Source organism: Plectrocnemia conspersa, unplaced genomic scaffold, assembly GCF_051122295.1.
Source record: "Plectrocnemia conspersa isolate PC_06_02 unplaced genomic scaffold, ASM5112229v1 ptg000010l, whole genome shotgun sequence".
Classification (NCBI taxonomy): Eukaryota; Metazoa; Arthropoda; class Insecta; order Trichoptera; family Polycentropodidae; genus Plectrocnemia; species Plectrocnemia conspersa.
Genome location: NW_028277174.1, coordinates 19,198,309 through 19,219,031, shown reverse-complemented (window position 1 = coordinate 19,219,031; position 20,723 = coordinate 19,198,309). Strand labels below are relative to the sequence as shown.

The 20,723-nt window shown below is 32.1% G+C and overlaps 1 protein-coding gene across 1 annotated transcript in view; it reads left to right on the top strand.

Annotated features, from left to right (window-relative positions):
• Positions 1 to 5,642: 5,642 nt before the first annotated feature.
• Positions 5,643 to 20,723, top strand: part of RasGAP1 (Ras GTPase activating protein 1) — a 34,958-nt gene continuing 19,877 nt past the window's right edge. Inside the window, exons 1-2 of the mRNA XM_088193996.1 lie at positions 5,643 to 5,714; positions 11,119 to 11,236. Coding sequence (XP_088050122.1) covers positions 5,660 to 5,714; positions 11,119 to 11,236 — 173 coding nt within the window. The 5' untranslated portion in view covers positions 5,643 to 5,659. The remainder of the gene's footprint in view (positions 5,715 to 11,118; positions 11,237 to 20,723) is intronic.

The window sequence follows — 20,723 nt, the reverse complement described above, 5'->3', positions numbered from 1 at the left end:
AATTTTTGTAATATAAGTACTATAAAAAACATAATTCATTGGACGTCGCAATTTTTCTATATAAATGAAAAAATTGTAAAAACTAAATATTTATTTTCATAAATAATTTTCAAAACGTAAAATGCACTCAAAAAATAGAACTTTATACATTTGAGTGTATTGGTAAATGGCTACTTACCTTTGTTGACAATATATTTATTTCTGCAACTTCCGATATTTAATGTATAAATAAATACTTGAAATATAAACAATACGACTCAAGTCACTCAATAAACAAGTGTCTGTTTGGCCGTAAGTTTTGCCAGAGGACAGCTTGGCTCTGATAAAAGGAACATAAATCAATTTTCCCACCATATTATTTATATAAAACCTGTAAAAATCTGCAAAAATCCTCATTTAAAAGGCTGTAAAATTTGTGGAGACGTTTAAGACATTTTTATGTGTTTTAATCATAATAATAAATTGGAAAAAATATTGAAGATTTCTGACGGTTTATATCAGGGGAGGGGAATGTTTTTTATGCCAATAGCCATTTGGATATTCATAAAATCATCCGCGGACCTTTCAAAATTCTCAAATACAAAGTTATCAACTAAAAAAGAAAAGAGAAAAGTCTGCTATTTTTCATCAAACATTTTATTAGCTCACCTCGAATGTGATGGCTGGAACCGCTTCTCTTTAGTGAGGCGAGTGGTGTTAGCTGGTATTGCTGATGTTGCTACTCGCAACTGTATTTCTAGGTTTGCGTCGGTCAGTCTGAAGCGCAGCCGACTATGCAATGGCAAGTATTTAAAAAAACTGCTCGTAGCAGTAGTTGTTCCGAACACAGATGCATATTTCAATGCATGTCTCCTCAAAGTGGAAAATTCATCATTGCTTATGTAACTTTTATAGAGCCCGAGCAGTGGGAGGTTGTTGTAACTAACTTTCAGCACATCGTATTTTTGCAGCTAAATAATTTCAAACTGTAGATTATCATTGGTTCCATATTGAACGGTGTGGCAAAGATGTTCAATTCCATTTTCTTGCTTTTCACCCTCTTGAATCTTTCATTAAATGCCTCGATTAATTTCGCAAACCTTAACTCGCATATTCAAGTGTCTTAAAAGGTTTCAGTCAAATGATTTCACGTTTGAAAGCAGAGAGCTGAGAAGCTTATTGGGGCCCTGCAGCATCACAGTCAGCTCCGAAAGATACTTGGTAATTTCAACCATGAATGCTAGATCACACAGCCACTTATTATCATTGAATTCACTAACAGGGTTTCCCTTTATCTCCATGAAATATAAAAATCTCATGATACATCAACGGCGGCTAGCTGAGTGTAACCCGTAACTTTCTACTGGCGAAAGTGTTTATAGTCAAGGATATTGAAAAAATACATCATTCAATAATTTAATTTTTTACCATAAAAAAATATTAGAAATTGCTAGATTATTGAATTTTGAGTGCTATCTGCGGCAGGCCAAGTGAGCTCACGAGCCGTAGGTTCCACACGCCTGTTGAAAAGCTTAAAAGCATATCGTATAATTGATTTTTTATGATGTTCGGTACAATTAATTCTCTTGTGATTTTATTTATATAAAATAAAAATTCATAGCCTTTGAAAATATATTATTTATGAATCAATATATAACGTTTTCGCACCTTTGCCATTTGTCCCGATGCCAATATATTACTACAGCACTGACTTGGAAATATCTTTCCGAAATCGAGATGGCGTCGGTGCTAATGTTGCTATGCTTAAAAAAATTACGCGGCCGACTTCAAATAAACCAGTACCGATTTTCTAGTAAACATACTTCAACAGGTGGCGCTGGGATGCGCGCGCAACGAAAGAGCGCTTTCGGCCAATTAACATTTTCCGTTTCATTCATAATTCAACGCATCACTTTCGATCGCGTTCGCGCGCGATGAGTGCACCCGCCTCTGTATGCGTGCGTGCTTTAATCAGCCTGAATTATTTACGTCTAGACATGAATCAAATGGAAATTCATTGAGCTTCCGATCGAACGAAAACAATGCAAATGCGCATCGATCCGCGCCGACCGAACGGCCGGATGTTTGTTTTTTTTCGAGACCGGAAGCGGCGTCGGCGATCGATAAGCGGATCGAACAACAGCGATTTTTCCTACGTAGCTCTATACGTCGCAGAGTGGGCGTCTACGGTCGGAGCGTTATATAAAAAGCGATCAAAAGACGTCGGCCCACATGCGCGGGCGCATGGATTTGTTCTTATTGACGCGGAGAGGGCAGAGGCGCTTCTCTGCAGCCTCCGCTTTCGTTTCGGACGCTCGCGAACAAAGGGTTAAGACTTACAATAATAACATCCATTTCCTTCGCTCACACGCATAGGGTCACCAATACGCGCGCGCTGCCGCCGACTCTCAAAGCAAGGCGCGCGACCGTCCGCCGACACATGAATGAATCGACTCTTCTGTATCGCTACGCTCCTTTATCAGTCACGCGCAACGACCCCATATGTAATAATGCTTGCTTAATTTATAGATTTAATCAACTACATAAATTCCGTTATTAGTACAACATTTTACCATTTATCAGAAACTTTACCCTACCACTCAAATATAAGCTAGTCGAGAATGGGATAAATTATCTGGAAAATGTGGTGAAAACATCCCAGTTAATCATCATCATTTCTGTAGTGTGATCATAGCCAAATTGCATGTGACACCCACACGTACTAACTAATCATTGCAAGACGATGCAAGTGTCATACAGATGTTAATTTGTCAAATTCATTCCTTGAAAGCAGCGATTTTATATATAATTTTTAGCATGCGGAGTGTGTTTACGATGTCCCAAAATGATAAATACTTTTCTGTGGCTCTGATTGGACAACTAGGACCTAGTAAATACACGGTTTAACTGTATGGGTGCCACTTGTCACAAGATCAAGCGCATTGGTCTAGATTTCTTTCTGTAGGATTATGTAAAATCTAAGATGTGTTCTTATTAGAAATATTACTGTGGATTATTATCGAAAGTACATATTGATATTGCTGGAGTTGAACCGCAAATATGTCAAAATGTTGTATGTAATTGGATAACAAGAATCACAGTAAACTAACGTAGCCATTTGAGCAACACTATTTAATATATTTTGTAGAATGTCATACCATATATTTTATATTACAATAAATAAATTTCATAAGTGTATATAATATAAAACGTTTATAATTTCAATCAAAAATTATTTAACTCTTATCATGACATTATACAGTGCATAATTAAAAATGCTAATTAGATTATAAAATACAGTAGTTGGATTTTACTTAATCACATATTCATCAGTCCATTTACACAGAAATAAATGAAATATGTGTGTACATAAAAAATTATTTTAATTGATCAGTTTCAGTATTTATCGATGTCTCCATAAACAACGATATATTTTTGTTTATCAGCCAAATGGTTAAGCCAGGCGAGCTTATTACAGCTGAATTATGTTATAAATAAATTTAAACTAGAAACATTTTACAAAAGAAACATTTTACAAAAACCAAAAGAAACATTTTACATTGGTAAATAGACTTGAAGCGATATTGCTCAATGATCATGCAAAACATCATACTAGAGTAATAACTGTTGTTGTTAGCACTGTTTATAGTTAAAGCCCGGCTTATATTCGAAACCGGCTTTTTTTTGAGAAAATATTGTATTTAAATTAGAGTTCGCTGTATGTTTTCCCTTATAAAGTATTTGCACACCAGCAACTAAATAAATATTTAATTGCTTACGTGTATTTTTTTCCACGTGCACATAAAAATATATAATATTTTCATATTCATTTCCATTTTATACAATTAATATACAAAGGCACAAACGCTGATTAATTAACAGGTGCATGCGCACAGCAGTGAGACCATGTTAGTCACAGGAAACGCAGCGTAAGTAACAGTTTTTTGTGCGGGACGCCGGTGCTAATTAACAAATATTAATATTTTTAAATATAGTATACATGGTATAAATGTGCATAATTAGAGTTTTTCAATTATATGACAGCATTCAAGATGATTACAAAATATTTATAGAGATGGGGAATAATTATACCGTTTGTTTGCTATCTTATTTATTCAGACAAATCTAGGTGTGTAAGTATAGTGAAACCGCAGGAACTTACGAACATAATGGGTTTTTAAGACCGGTTGTATTCCGAGCTGGTATTATAAGAATCAATGTAAAATTAATTAGTCCGTTCCGAGTCCCCAGGAAATGTCCCTTTAGAACAGTAGTTTATATCTGTCATCCTATGCATAACAAGAAAAATTGATGGTTTTAACTAATTAAAAAATTATGGTCTTAATTTAGTAATATGCTAATCTCATAGTTCGGAGAGAACTTTCCGTCAGGATTTGCTAATGAGACATAAACATTAAAGAATATTGAAAAGTTTATTCTTGAATTCTTTAAGTGTTACTTCTAGTGGTGTAGTGAAACGTCGTTTCGGTACTTTTTCTCACGACCAGAACGCGTTCTGGTACGATTTTACACAATTTTTAAGAGGTACATAAAAACCGAATTTTGACCAATAGAAAAGCGCAAGAAACAATTATCACTTTTTAGAAAACCACGTCAAAAGCAACAAATTTGCGACGGCGCACACACAGTTTTATATAGCTGTTTTGCGTTCTCCTATTGACTAAATTTGGTTTGAATATATTTTTTAGTATGAATGATCGGTAAAGATACTTTTTATAGTTTTAAGTCACAGTGAAACATTAAAAAGCGGACAAACCACGAAGCATTGAAATGATTTTTAATAAAATATTTAATTTGACTCAATATAGGAAAAATAATGACTGTTGATCGTTAAAACACTAATTTTGTAATTAAATGCTTGTTACAGTTGAGTAGAAACTTCACAGTGATAAAATCAAACTTCTGAACTAACCTTACAAGCCTGGAGGATGAGCTATTGTCCATTACAAGAAGGCATTTAAGTAGCAATTATTTTTCTTTGATGTATTCATGGATCTACTCATGAAAATTTACCTGGTTATCCAAACCATACTATGTTTCTTAAACATCCTCGGATTCTCAGCGTATTAGTCAAGCAATGGATTGACCTAATTTGTGTAACTAGATAAAGATTTTTTTAACACGGAAACCTGAAATACCTATGCAATAGTTAGTCAAAATATTAAGTTGATTATTTATTAAATAATAAATCGGAGTGGTAAGAGTTAAAATTACACATGATATGGTACTTTCCTGTTATCGGAGTTTAAGCTTATTCTAAAAAAAATATCACTGTTCTGACCAACGCTCACAAGCTGCCGCTCGTACGCACATAACATGCTTTTAAATTTTAAAACTTATGTATGTAGCAAAACGTTGTTTTGCTACATAAATACGTTTTATAATTTAAAGGGTTGGTCACAAGAAAACAAGAAAACTGTTTCGGTACGAGGCAGTATTTAAATAAATAAAATGTATAAGCAAATGAATAAATATTTTTTAGAATAAATAAACAGGAAAGTACCGATGTGTTATTAAAACCAAGTTTTATAAAATATTTGATGCAATAATCAAGATGAAAAAATATCACCGGTGGGTGCGGACCCTGCACAGTTTGAGGTTGCTCGGCGCGCGAATGTGTGCGTTCGTCAGGAAGTGGCGGCACAGTAATGGGCCCAACATGGCCGTGGACGCGCGCGACGTGCGGCTCGAGGAGAGGCTCAAGATTAAAATCGGTACGCAGCCCTAGTTTGAAGGCCCAGAGCCTCCGACACTAGCCCTCTGTCCTTGGCGCCTACGCCCTCGCTCGCGGCGGAGCGCTCCGAATCCGGAAGGGGCCCGCTGCGAGTCGGCCGGCGGGGGCGGAGGCGCCCGATGGCACTTTCCAGCGCCCCCTCCGGCCCCGACCCCGTCCCCGCCCCCGCTCCGCCTGCGCCATTCATCGTCCGATTGTTGAAATTCATTCATACTACACTTATGTCATATACACATTACGTTGGCCATCGCGAGCGCCGACGTCGACCATGACCGGTGCCGCTTTTACGGCGCGGTTTTACGAACGCGACGCACGGTGACTGTTTTCCAATTTGACAAAATAAACAAGTGAAAAATGTGACGTGTATTGTGCAAATTTACGCGCGTGTTTTCTATGTCGAAGCGACTGACGTTTCTAGTGACATTTGTGATTTTTTATTCATCGATCTAGTGTCATTTATATGGAAAAATATTTCAAAACAAACATTTTTTTTGCTATTTGCTTCTAGGAGCGTTGTCGTTATTACCAAATCTTCCCCAGTCAAAATGTTTATCCATATATCAACATAGTATTAAGTAAACCGAAAAGAAATTACTTTTTTATGTGCAATATTTTTGACTAAAATCTTTTTTGTCCTTTCTATAATCCAAAGGTGCAATATCAAGGAAATATAACGAAAGTTGTAAAACTGGATTTTGATTTTCATGTTGCGGAATACGTCTTTGGTTATATACAAAAACGCAAAGAACCTTTTATAGGCTCATTATTGGTCTAGGGGTCAAAACAAGTACTTGACTTGCAGAAAGACATGTTTTTCTTCATTGTACAGGACCTACTTCTTATCATCATTAAAAATCCTTCATGGTTTCATATCCAGTATCAAATCATGAACAAACGGTTATCTGTTGCTCAGTGGCTGACTATTTTTTTTCAGAATCAACCGTAAACAGTCAAGTTCTACTAATTTCTTAATACTGTACGAGGATATATCTTACTTCAATTTAGAGCATAATCGTTCATTTTAGAATATTTTCCTGTTTTTGGGTTGTATGTACTATGTAAAGTGGCAAATAGAGAGTTAAGTCCCTATCGCCCCTTGTGAATTTTTTAAATCGTGTTTGGTACGTTCAATATTTTACACTTCGGTCGAATAAAAAGAGCTTATACGTATTAAATGTGCTTCTTCGACTTTTGGCCTTGACATTGTTTCTCCTGGTGAAAAATAGGTCTCAAAATAATGCAAATAACGACGTATTAACTTGACCTCAACTAGTGACACATTTTAAGAACGTAATTTCTTTTCAGTTCACAAAAATAAAATTTACACTTCTAAAAAATTATAATATTGTAAATATTTATGAACTATATCATTGTCTGTGCAATAAGGATTCTATAGCTAAAAAGTTTGCTTTTGTGTGGAGGAGTAAAACGTGATTTTTTTATCCTCCATAAAAGTTTGTTTCTTTCATCTTTTTTCTGCACTGTTAGATGATTATGTTACTGAATTGACTAAAATCTTGATATTTTTCACGTTAATTTCATGCCCATACATAGTATATCATACTATTATTTAGAGAATATATTGTAAAACTACGTGTATGTTTTAAACATAAGAACTTAGGACAAGTCAAAAAACATTTCATCTACCGGCTTTTTATTGATCTGCTTTTGAATTTATATTTTTGTACTGTTCAGTTGAACACAATTTTTGAGAGCATAGGTTTGTTCTTTGAACACTATATTTAAGAAATTCTTATTTGAAAAATCTTCTTTGGCTTTATTTAAACTGGCGTTTGAAATGATTCCATCCCTAATTCAACGATTGAGACTATTCATTCCAAACAATTTTTTGTGGTGGTTTATAGTTACATTATAAGGTTAAAATTATTAGATTATTTCCACTTTTTATTTATTTTCTAGTTAATATACATAAAAGTAAATATAACCATGCCAGTAAATTAAATCAAAGAAATTAGTAGTGGTAACCACCTGTATACGATGAATATCATTATTATAAAAAAATTTAAATGTACCATTAATATTTTGTAGGCTGAGAGCCCTACAGGAATTTGTTTCTATTCGTCTCATGATTTTTTAAATTTCAACTTGATACTTTTAGGTGGAAGATAAAAATATGCTTCGAGTCATTATTATCCTGTTGTAAACCCATTTCAGTTATGTATATGCATTCCATAATATTGTTTTATAATACCTTAAATTTATTTAAAAAGACCCAATACTACCCATATAGCGTTTAATTTATATTCATAATGTAAAATGTTTTTCTAATCTGAGAATGAAGAAAATTTACAATTTTAAACAACACGGTCACATATGACACTAATGTGACTTTTTAATAGTTACAGAATAAGTATCGTCGCATGTTTTATATTTTTCAAAATGTTTTAAGGAATTGTATGGACTATTTCTTCAAAAGTTCAAAAATGTTCCAAAACTGATTTATTTAGAAACAAAACATCCGTAATCTAGTCCAAAATATATTTTCTATATTCATATTTTGGAATTGTTTATCTCTTAAAGAATGTTAAATCTAAAATCTGAAAGAATGATGATTCAAAAAAGCAGGATTAGCAAACTCCTCAATTTTTCTTACAGATACTTATGAAGAATTACGCCAATTTTGTTTATTAAACTTGGCAGTATTTCATTGAACATTTCAACAAAACTTGAATAAAGTTGTATAATCACTAAATGAACCTCAAATGATTATTTTTAACCTCAAAATATTTGAAAGAAAAAAAAATATAAGAACATTTTTTCTCAAAAAATGACTAAAATTTTTCGAGTCTTACAGCAGTATTTAAGTCATTGAATCGAAACTTATCTTATATAAAATACCATAAGCCCTATTTTCCTTAGATATATCCTCTTTTTGAGGCCTTAGAAATACATAAAAATGTTCAGGTTCATATTTTTCGTACTCATTAAAATTTTGCTTGTTAAAAATTGCTGTTGAGGTTTACTTCAGGGTTATCAGACATCCAGATTTTTGGAAAACCAGCCGAGTTATACCAAAGTTTCATTGAAAAATCTGTAAAACCTTAGGTAAAAATATTGTCAATTAAATACCAAATGTTGATATTGTATCTTGGTAGTTTTACACAAATATATTTTAGGATAATAATTTCAATACTTCTCAGATCACTGCACTTGGTAGTGCTTAAAAGTGCCAAAACAAAAGCAATTTAAATCTAGTCTGTTTTTTTTCAAGAGACATTTACAATTTACGATCATCATACGAGCCTTTAGTTTTATTTGATTTGAATTAGCCTTGTCATTTAGCGATTGCGTGATTTCTTCGTGTATTTCTGTATTTCTAATTTGTATCAGGCTAAGCTTATGCTAAATTACACAATGGAATCCCTATTTTAGCTTTGAAGTAATTTTGTTTATAATAAAAATCACTGTTAGCATGTGATACACATAATCCAATTTGTTTATGTACTTGTTCTTTACAATTTACATTCAGATTAATTCATTAGGCTTCCACAAATGATGAGTTGGATTTACATTTTTACAAAAGTATGCTCTAGCTTTGAATCAGTCAAGTAGCTGTATGACCAACCAAAACTGGGATATTTTTGGGAATGAATCATCCACTTAGATACTGTTTACATTTGAAAGTATTGCCCTTTATAGAATATTGTATAAAATATATCTCTTGAATCGGAAGACATCAAAATATCTTTTCCCATTAGTCTGTTATAGATTTTTTAAATCACTGCTTGTTCTTTCGATTTGAGTTATATTAACTAAAAATGTATAATAATAACTCATTGAAAGGTACACTATCCATAGTAGTGAAATATTTGTCTTTGATCTGATTCTTATTTACATGTCAATGAATAAAATAGTAAGAGTAAAAATATTATTTGGGAGTGTTTCATTAATGCTTGATTATAAATCTATTTTATCTTACTGCAAAAAATACTGATATGAGAATACAACTCATTGATAAAAACTTTTATCTTGTCAAGAATTGATTTACAATTTTATTAAATTTTTATTATTTAACTTGAGCATATTTATTAATGTTACTGATTGTAAATTGTTATCATTGCGGCCGGATATGTATTTTCAATATTGACCCGTGGAGGTCTTGTACATATTCGCAACGAGTCAATTCAGATTTTCCCCGTATTTGCGTATGATCAGATTGTTGGATTTTATCATCTTGCACTTCGTCTCTTATCAGCAGATGTTTCGTACATTCATAAAAATGAAAATTATGTATGAATGGACTCTTTATTGATGTTGACAAAGGTGTTATGATTTATTTTATCGAACAAGACATGCATTATAAGGCGGCCAATATGTACATATACATGATAATTTTCGACACGCTTCGTTTCTCAACTTTGCGTATGTGAACTTTTTATTGTTATACATAACAGTCGGAAAGGTATTCTCACAGTGTCCCGGTTATACGCATTTTTTTGCAATATCTCTTGCATTTTTTCTCATCATTGTTCCTCCTTTGATAATAACACATCTTATTGTTCTGTTTCTTCGATATTAGTATTTTTACACATAACTGTAACGCCAAAGATTCAATTAACTTATAAGTATATTCCGTTACATTGAGGAATTACGCACAATTCTTATTCCTTATCATTTAGACTCGTGTGTATGAACTCTTACAATTTAAAGAATCTCCGATGAAACAATAGATTGCACTAATACAGCGCTCTCTCCAACTTTTAGGCCGCGGGCCATTTTCTTTAGCAAACATTTCAGGGGTCAAAGAGAATGGTAAATGAAAAATCAGTTAATGTCAATTCAAAAGTTATTGTTAAAAATAACACATAACTAGAAATAATTTTTATTAGTATTTTTAATATTTAGTATTATAAAAAATATTTTCGTATTTTAATATATGATGGGTAATTCCGAACACAATTTTCTATTTTCTTTCACACATGTTGCGTCAAATATTAATTCTGACAAAGTTTTGCTCCCCAATGTCTGATGAAAATTTCGCTGTAAAATGTACAGGTGGCTGGCCGCAAAAATGTTTCGGGGGCCGCCGGTTGGATAGAGCTGCACTAAACTATTGTGTAAGAGCAGATGTATAAATATCAATAATGAGGACGATAAGATAATGTTTATATTAATATATGATAAAAAAAACAATTGCTAAAACAGCATCACTTGGATTTTGAAATGAAAACAAGTCGGATTATCACTATTTTCTCCGTCGAAGACTATGTTTCCGTTGATAAGCCACCGTGTCTCGGTCACCCATTTGTCTTACGGGTTCAAGGAACTGTCTGTTAGAGTATATGACATATAACATCATCGCTATTAATAAGAATAATAATATTGGATTCATGTATACATAAAATACGTTTTATTTTGTATAGGAGAGGCGAAGAATCTTCCGGCACGCGGCCCTGGTGTGACTCACCGTGACACTTATTGCGTTTTATCCCTCGACCAAGAGGAAATCTTCAGGACATCTACCGTAGAAAAAACTCTCAAGTATGTATTATAAAATTATTATAAACATTATCTATCACTCTTTTATCAATAAAGATTAATTACAAATCCTATTTTTAGAAATAATTCATTGCACATTGTAATGTATGACTTAACTAATGACAGTTTTTGTATCGAAACAGGAAATAACTAAACAATCTATTCCATACTATCATTGAGGCACGATTACTGATAAATTTTGAGCTAAATCTAGTTTTTAGAATTATTGTAGTACCTCTTTTATGAATATGGGTTAAACGTGTCTTTTGTTCTTGCAATAATGCAGTTTTAAGTGGTTTATGATTAGCCGGGTGGACTCATTGACGTTTATGAAATGAATTGCTTTTTGAGTAGGTGGCTGACTGGTGCCTCTTGAAAGCTTCCTCTGAAAGGACAGCAACAAGCTTTGACCTCTAAGTATACTGACAATAACTGTTGTTATATTGTCTACATAGTTTAATTATTCCAAATCATATTTTATAAGGTCAATGCTATTTTTATACGTTTACTCTAAAACTTCATTCCCGTGTATTCAGTTAAATTATTATGTAAAAATATTGTCTACTTAGTTTTTAATTATTCGAAATCATTATAATATGTAGCGTCGATGATATTTTAATACATTTGCTTCAAAACTTCATTCCCATATAGTCCGTTAAATTATTATGTATAAGTATATATTAAAAATCATGATTTAATAAAATAAAATGTTAGTTTTGCTGTTAATTTTTGTCTTATGTTGGCAAGTAGGCTGTAGTTACTGTTTTTATTTCATTATTGAATCGATACTGTTTTTTGCAGTAGTCATTTTTTTATTGAAATTTAACTACAATGAAAAACAAATATTTTCTGAGAATTGTTTACTTACACCACATTGAAATATCAAATATGCCAAAAATATTTATTTTTAAATAATTAAATCTTAAATTCACATTTATAATTATAATTTATTTGCAAGATTTTAGTGTTACGTTATACATAAGGTTCTCAATCGAATATTCGATTATTCGAATTATTCGCCTGATTTTCAATTATATGAGTATTCGAATACTTGGTCGAATGTTCGTTTATATTATTTCTTAATTAAATAACATTTTACTATCTCAAATGAAATTTGAAAAAGATCTTAGAATGCAACAGTTTGTTTCAAGTTGAACAAACACAGGTTGTTTTTCTCAATATAACCGAGTGACTAGTGCTGCTCAAAAATTCATGGTCCTTTATGCACCTTTATTCTGTTTCGAAATGCGAGACAATGAGACACTTCTTAACAAAAACGTGCGTTTATGTATTCGAAAAACATTTGTGGCGTGTCTACAATGACCGAAATTCGCAGAATTCGTTCGTTTAACGAAACAAAATGTTGCAAAGGTCTCTTTATTATCGTTTAACGCTTAGTTTAAAAATGGACGTGCGTCGCAAATTTTTGTGAAGTTCGTGATACGTTTTTGTATTTGTTGTTTCAAGACGAAAACATTTTATTTCAATCAGTTCAATTATTCCACCTTAAAGTATACGGATTTGATATTTTTGTATATAAAATTCGTTCCAAACATTATTAGCTATTGTATATACAATGAATTCGATAAAATGATGTATTTAAATGTTCCATCAATTTTGTGGATATTAATTCTGGTGATTTAAAAAAGCTGAAATGACATTTCTGATCAAAAAGCATGTAATAATAAATTAAGCATTTTATTTTTGACGCCCTCACTGATCATATTTTATAAAATTATAAACTATGAAAATGAATAATTAAAATAATTAGTTTTTAATTAAATAACATGTCAAATAATTGATTATTTGCACTAATTAGTAATTATGAACGTTTTAAATGTTACGCCATCAATTCGAATGTACAGTCAAAACAAATAATTCGAGCCAAACTCAGTTCTGCTTCGATTCAAGAGCGAGCTGAATGTATATTAAATATAAATATTTAAAAATAGTATTTATTGCCTTTCTAAGAGCGAGTAATGGGTATTTTATCCAATGTCCACTCACTACATTAATAATCGTTTGTTTATAAGAAAATGAAGATTTCGTTCGACGTCAAAGAATGGTTTTAAGACATTAAATCTTTCGAACTTCCGCATGATAATGTACACTAGATTGGCGTATTCACTTCCTATGTCTTCCAAGAATTAAGCGATATATAATGAACGATGATGAAGTTCATTCGCTCGAATAAAATGTATTTAAAACTTTGAACACACAATGCTCGCTGAATATTGCAATGAAAAAGTTCAAATTACTATTACAAATGCAATATTCAAATATACTTGTGGCAAATAAAAATAAGTCTATCGACTTCAAAATAACTAATCTTTTGGTTATAAACATTTTTTTAAACAATGCATGTTTTATGGTACAATCAACCAAGTTTAAAATAGATACATGCATATTTCGGTACACATCTAATTTACTTCAACGGAAATTATAAAACCATCAGATGATCGCGTAACCTTTGTTCGCATTTGTGACAATTCGCTCGGTGTTTAACTTTCATTTTATTTGACCATTTAATTTTGATTGTTCTCTTTTAGCGTTTTTAGAATAATATATAGAAAGCGGCGCGAAATTCGTGGGCAATTTATTATTTCTACGATTGAAATAAAATTGTAACAATTTCGAAAATTTTCGATGCGTAGTTTTATGTTTTCCTATTATATTTCGCATATTTTTCGTCTTAATTTCCGTTTCTGTTATTTTTTTCACACGACCCCTTCATTGTTTCGCCGTTGGATGTGAACCAGCAGCGGCCGTCGTTCGTAACAATGGGAGATATCTCTTCGATTTCCCCACGAAGAAGTACGCACATAAGAATGGCACATTTTTTCTTTCGATTCCACACATTTAAATACCTCACTACGACCTCTATCTGTGTGCTGTGTAACAGATCTAATTTGCCACTTTTTGAAAACCTTCAATCTAGGCTAGATGCAAAAGCTCTTCTTTATTTTAATTGAGAACTTGCTAAACAATCCTAGAATAATATAACCACAAATTGTTTTAACCTCGAAAATGGGATCGTGGACCGGAACGGGGCTCGAAGTAAAAGTTAATATAATATTTTTTAATATGATATTAATATTTAACAAATAATTGAAATTATTATATAATAATTCTGCGGTTTGAATTTACCGCCCCTTAAAGATGGGGAGGTTAAGTTGTAGTAACCCTCTGGTTGTTGAGCTTTTTGTGGTTTTAAATTTGCTATATTGCTCTTCTGTATAATAAATTAATTAATCACTTCAATATTCACAAACGAGAATAGGAAATAAAAAGAAAACACAATTTTAAGATATCGACCAGGATTTTAATCAGTAATAAAAATACGAAAATTGTGCACTTTTTTCAGTCACAAAGATGAGATAACTCAAGTTTTTCATTAATGTCGAAGGTCTCGTGATGAAGTATTCCAATGAAATATTATGATACAGTTAATTAAAGTGGAACTATATTATATTTTATAATAATTATGAACGTGATAAGTACAATACATTAAATTGGTTATATTTAGTTTACTATATTAAATAGGAAATTATCATTTTTGTTATTGTAGAAATATAGGGAGCCCAGTGTTATAATTAGTTTTTCGATAGGACGTCTATTTAATAAAAAAAAATATGCGCTAGATACAACCTAGGAAATCAAATCACGTAAATCGAGATATAGAACGAAATTTATAATAAAACGATCGTATCGTATTTAAATTATAAAGTAAACGAGCAAATCTTGAGCGACACGCGTGCACTCCAAAAAGGCAATTCAATACACTGCATGGACAGTGAAAGAGGTTCCAAACGTAGGTCAAAAGTGAGAGTGAGCTATTGACCCATATGTTTGTACATCGTCGCGCTATACGTGTGGAACCCAATATGTTTGATTTGAAGTATTTAAAAAAAATAACCGCGGAGATAATTGTATAGAGCAGAATATTTTCATAAGCAAAATTGACTTTCCTTAAAATCTTTTCGGAAAACACTAATGATGTATTATATGTGACAAAAATCTTGTTGTATGTTGTACTCATTAACTCCGATTTTCTAGATACGGTAAAAAAATGATAAAATTGTTGTTTCATATGGGGTTCGAACCCACGACCCTCAATTTATAAGCATCGGCTCTCAACACAGCTCCATCGCACTGTAGAATGTGAATCGTTTTTAATTACAATATGCTCACGAATTATATATATATGTAATACTTACATATGTATGTATCTTAAATTGTTAAGTTTTGTGTCAACTGAAAAATTAAGATTCGTGTACATTTCAAATATTTGCAAAACCAACGGCGGTATGTATCTAGGTATGTGTCACATCATGGCGATATATGGCAACACTGTACTCGAAAAAAATATCGGTACTATTCGTCAGCGCCGCTGAAACGTCGTTGGTTATATGTGTATTAACAATCATCATAGTTGTGTTTGTGTGTATGTGTGGTGCATTGGTCGAATTCGATTTTACGGCGCGTCCGTTTCATTCATAACGACAATTAACACATTGCGGTTCGAGGTCGCACGCTCGCGTGTAAAAGCAAAAAAAAAACACGCGCGCTTATATGTATATATTTACATGAAAAAATAACATAATAACTCATTTTTTTAATGATATGATAACAAATTAATTTAAAAAATATAACAATGCGTTTTGATACGAGTTCGCATGCGTATTTGTAAAAATGCATAATCGTGTGAAAATCTGATTTTATCGACCCGCATAATTGTCGCTGCTGTTGGTAGCTCGACTCCCAGTAAGGTCTGGAATCTTTAATTATTGAGTTGAGCAATGAATTAAAGTTGGGTAAGACATGACGATTGTGACCCAGTCTCAAGATCGCCATAACGGGACGTGTCTATTTAAGCATGGTCGGTATTAAAAGCGTATTTATACTAAATATATTTGTATTTATGTAACCGATTTGATATACAGACGTTCAAGGAAGTTCTTTGTGTGGTATGATATCGGGATGCACGGAGTGTTTATCTAGATAACGTTTATGATTGTATTGTGCACATAGGGTGCACAATAGTCAATACAGGATATCCGTTACATTTTAAAACAATTTGATAACCTGTTATTTTGATCACATGTTTAATAAAAAAGGATTTGGATGCCAGATTTTCAAATTCAACTTATTTTAAGGAGTTATGGGATCGGGATCTATAGAATGAGCCATCTCTAGGGCTCTCAATTATTTATAGTTTTCAACTATTCGAATATTAAAAAAAGTTTTTTAAAATTTATTTCTGTTCTATCGATGTTAATTTATTTAATGAAAAATGATCAATTATGTTATTTAATTATATAATAATTATTTTAATTAATTTTTATTTACTTTCATAATCATTAAACCTTTTGAATTTTATAAAATATACATAATGAAAGATTAATGCTTAATTTATTATTACATACTTTTTGATCAGGAACGTCATTTTATATTTTTCAAATCACCAGAATTAAGATCAGCTGCAATTGAATTAGTTCAGCAAAATTGATGGAACATTTTAAATACATAAGTTTATAGAATTTATTGTATATACAATAGTTAATCATGTTTGGAATGAATGTGATATATGTACATAAAGATCGGATCTGTATCGGCCTTTGTTTTTTCACATTTGCTTATAAATTAAATAACTAGAAATAAATTAACCGCGATCGAATTATTGAATTGATTGAAATAAAACCTTTGAGCCTAGAGGCAATAAATACAAAAAAGTAACACGAACCTCACAAAAATTTGTGACGCACACCTGTTTTTGAGATAAGCATTAAACAATTATAAAGGTTTGGCTTTTTTAACATTTTGTTTTGTTCAACGAACTAATTCTGCGAATTTCGGTCATAGTAGATACCACCAATAAACATTCTATTCACAAATGTTTTTCGAAGGGGCAGAAGCATTTTTTTGTTAAGTAGAAGTGTCTCATTGTCTTGCATTTCGAAACAAAATAAAGGACCATACATTTTTGAGCGGCGCTAGTCACTCGGGTATATAGAGAGAAAAAACTGTATACAAATTGTTTCATTCTAAGATTTTTCAAATTTCATTCGAAATAGTATAAACGGATATTTCATAAATTATTCGAATATTCATATAGTTGAAAATCGGGTGAATAATCTAATATTCGATTGAGAACCCTAGCTATTATCTCTCTAAGATAATTTAAAATGTATGTCCCGCATTTCGCATCACAAACCTCAGCATTTTCATACCATTATGTTACAACATGACACGCTTTTAGCCTTCAAAACTATTAAAACACAGAAAAACATGGAATTAATGAACGTTCCAACGAGTTCGTGGTCTAATTCATTGTAGAAAACTCAGTCCAAGATTTTTTCCCTCATTTTTCATTATATTCTGAATTATTTTAATAAAGCAATATTTTTTTATTTCATCTTGACTGCATTTGCTCAGATTGGTAAATTACTAATTATTTTCGTCTGATATAAATTTGAGGCCACATGTTGCTACCACTAAATTTTCCATGAAAGGGATGAAAAAATTCATGGAAAGTTTTATGATAGACCGCCTTCACTGTTCCGTCGATAAAGTGGATACCTTCCATTCCGGAATATAAGAAGCACCATCGGTCCTTTCGATTTCGCACAGTTGTATGGATACATATTCTGCCATATATTTTGTCACCTTGACGACAAACGTAGTGCATCCTATCTGATCATTATTGATTTATTTTACTCTCAACAAAGAGCCTCACTATTACCCAATCTAAAATAGTCCAACTTTTATTTCGATTGATTCATTTCATACCAGTTTTTTGGTTAATAACGGTTTTTTAATTGGTAAACGACTGCGTTCACCCCTTTCCCTAGGCCACACCTAAGGGTTGTCCACATGTATATCTTTACCAAATGTTTCGCAAATACTCACTGGTAACATCCAGAGCAGGTTTACGCCTATCACGTAAGCACATTTGTAGTCACTCCAGCTCAGTTTACCCTTAACCCGATTTATGGCAACTCAATTTTAAATACTCATTTTAGAGTTTTGGTTGAAACTAATGGGTTATTTTTCAAAAATTCTTACTTCTCGAGAATTTTCATAGAGCTATTTTTAATTAAAACATAAATTTGTACTAATATTTTATTTGGTTTACAACGGTTGTAATTTTTATATATCGCTGCACAAGAAAGGGTGGGTCCGTGCCAGATGTTTGAAAATAAGTTTTTAATAGAGGTCGGAATTATTTGAATGGCATAACATTACTTAGGATTTTCACAACTACTCTAATCGGCATTATCTTTGATTCGGTAATTTCATAACTACATTAATAATCAGATTATTACAAGGATGGCCTATTACACTTTAGAATAATATGTGATAATGTATGTATGTACGTACTAATATGTTTTTATAAATGATAAATATTTTATCATTCTTCGAGTTCTTTTATATTTTAATTACTATGAATAATATCATATTTACATGCTTAGAGGCAAATAATTATTGCAATAATAAAAACAGCGAATATATTTTACATGTATAAAAATATCCACAATATCGTATTAGTATAATTACTTACTATGTGTTACATATATTTTTTTATTTATCAAATTAATTAGAAAATCAAGAAAAGAAAATGAGAATTCTTTTTTTATCGATGAAAACATACCTTGTCGATAACCTAATTGTCGAATATGCAATAATGACAACTTTAAGTATTTTCACGCCGGTAGTTGACTTGTCAGTTGGTTAGGTAATCACTCAAAAACTATATATTATAGATTATATATAAATAAGTGATACAAATATTTTTTTGTACGCTACTGTATGCGTATAGAATTATTTCGAACTATTTAACCGGTGATGTCATATTTTTTTACCACCATTTACATCAAAATCTGACCAGTGGTTAATTTTTTTTTTATTTACTTAACCCATATTTCATATCAAAGTCCATTTTTAAAATTAAATTAGAAACCACAACAATTTTAGATTTAAAATAATCTGCAATTCTGTAGTCAATTTGTTTCTGGATTATTCTTGATTATTCGTATACTTTTAGATATTTTTTGTTCAAATTTTCAAAGATAGTGCTTTTTTATGTCCCACTAGCGAGGGAACTTTTGGGGTTCGAAAAGTTCACATCCGGAACCTCCGATGTACTTATCCGGCCCTATGCAGGATGGCAACGAACTTTTTTGTGTTAACCACTTTACAAATGTATAATTAAACTATTTGTTAAAAATAAATAATAAAACAGAAAGCAATTCTTAAGAGAAATAGCAGCGCTACGTTTGTGGAGGTCAGTACTCATCACGGGCTGTCGATTTTTATGAATCAAATCGTTCTGATTGCGAAATTGATTGTGTCGAAATGTCATTTAATTTAGATTTGTGATTTTGATGAATGAAGAGATTATGTTTTTAGCGCACTGTAAAGTGTGATACTGACTAGAACAATGTATGTTGAGAATGTCTTATTGTATTTGATTAACAGATTAGGATGAAAGGTCTGATGGTCCTAGAAAGTCGGTGTAGTATTGTATAGTTAACCTTTTTTATACCAGTCAAATTGATATCGCGAAATGTTTCTCATTCAAGTTTTAAACACGTTTTTACTTTTTCGCCTCTGCGCTTCGCTTTCCACCGATGTATGTATTTTATAAAATAAATATTTATCACGATAATGATACAACTGCACACTTTCATTGAGTGCCGGTTGGCGTGGGCCTCTATAACCGCAGCCGTCGCAACTGAGTTTCGCTTTTTCGATTCGCCATTTTGTAAACAAAAAAGGATATGTAAATTTCGCCCAAGTAGCTGCCATTGCGTCATTTTCGATCTGGATCTGTGAGGCGTTCGTCTGCGATGCATTTTAATTGCGGTGATGCGACTTCCGGTCGCGACGGAAATCGGATCATTCAAACGCGCTTTATGAAATAGAAATGTATAAATGTACTTAGGCATTTTTACGAATACGGTTGACGCTTTCGCTTAGTGTTGCTTCATTTTAATGGAATAACTAATTACAAATAGGTTCGATCGATAAGAAGCTTCGTAATGTATTTTGTACAGTGTAACATTTGAATCTTTAAATTTCCTTTCGCAACTTGCTCGTTTTAATTGAGCTCAATGATCCGAATGTTTAGATCACGTCACCACTTCGCATCAATGAAAATATGGGCAGTTGAATATCACGTTTGCACTGTTTTAGCTACGTATTCTTTAAAATAACGTGACTTTATTATAGCTATTTTTGTCAACGGGGCGGATATTGCTGTCGCGTTACTGATGCACGGTTCAATTCGGAAAACAGGACAACTGCAGATAATTGTCAATTAAAAAATAAAACAGGACGTAGTAAAAAAAATACCCGGACGCAAGGAAACGCCAAGAGAGAAAGAATCCGGACACAAACGGATGTAAAGCAAATATTAAAAGTTCCGCATTTTATTTTCTACTTATACATATTTCCTAGAGATTAGCGCTACAAAAACTAGTTTCTAAAT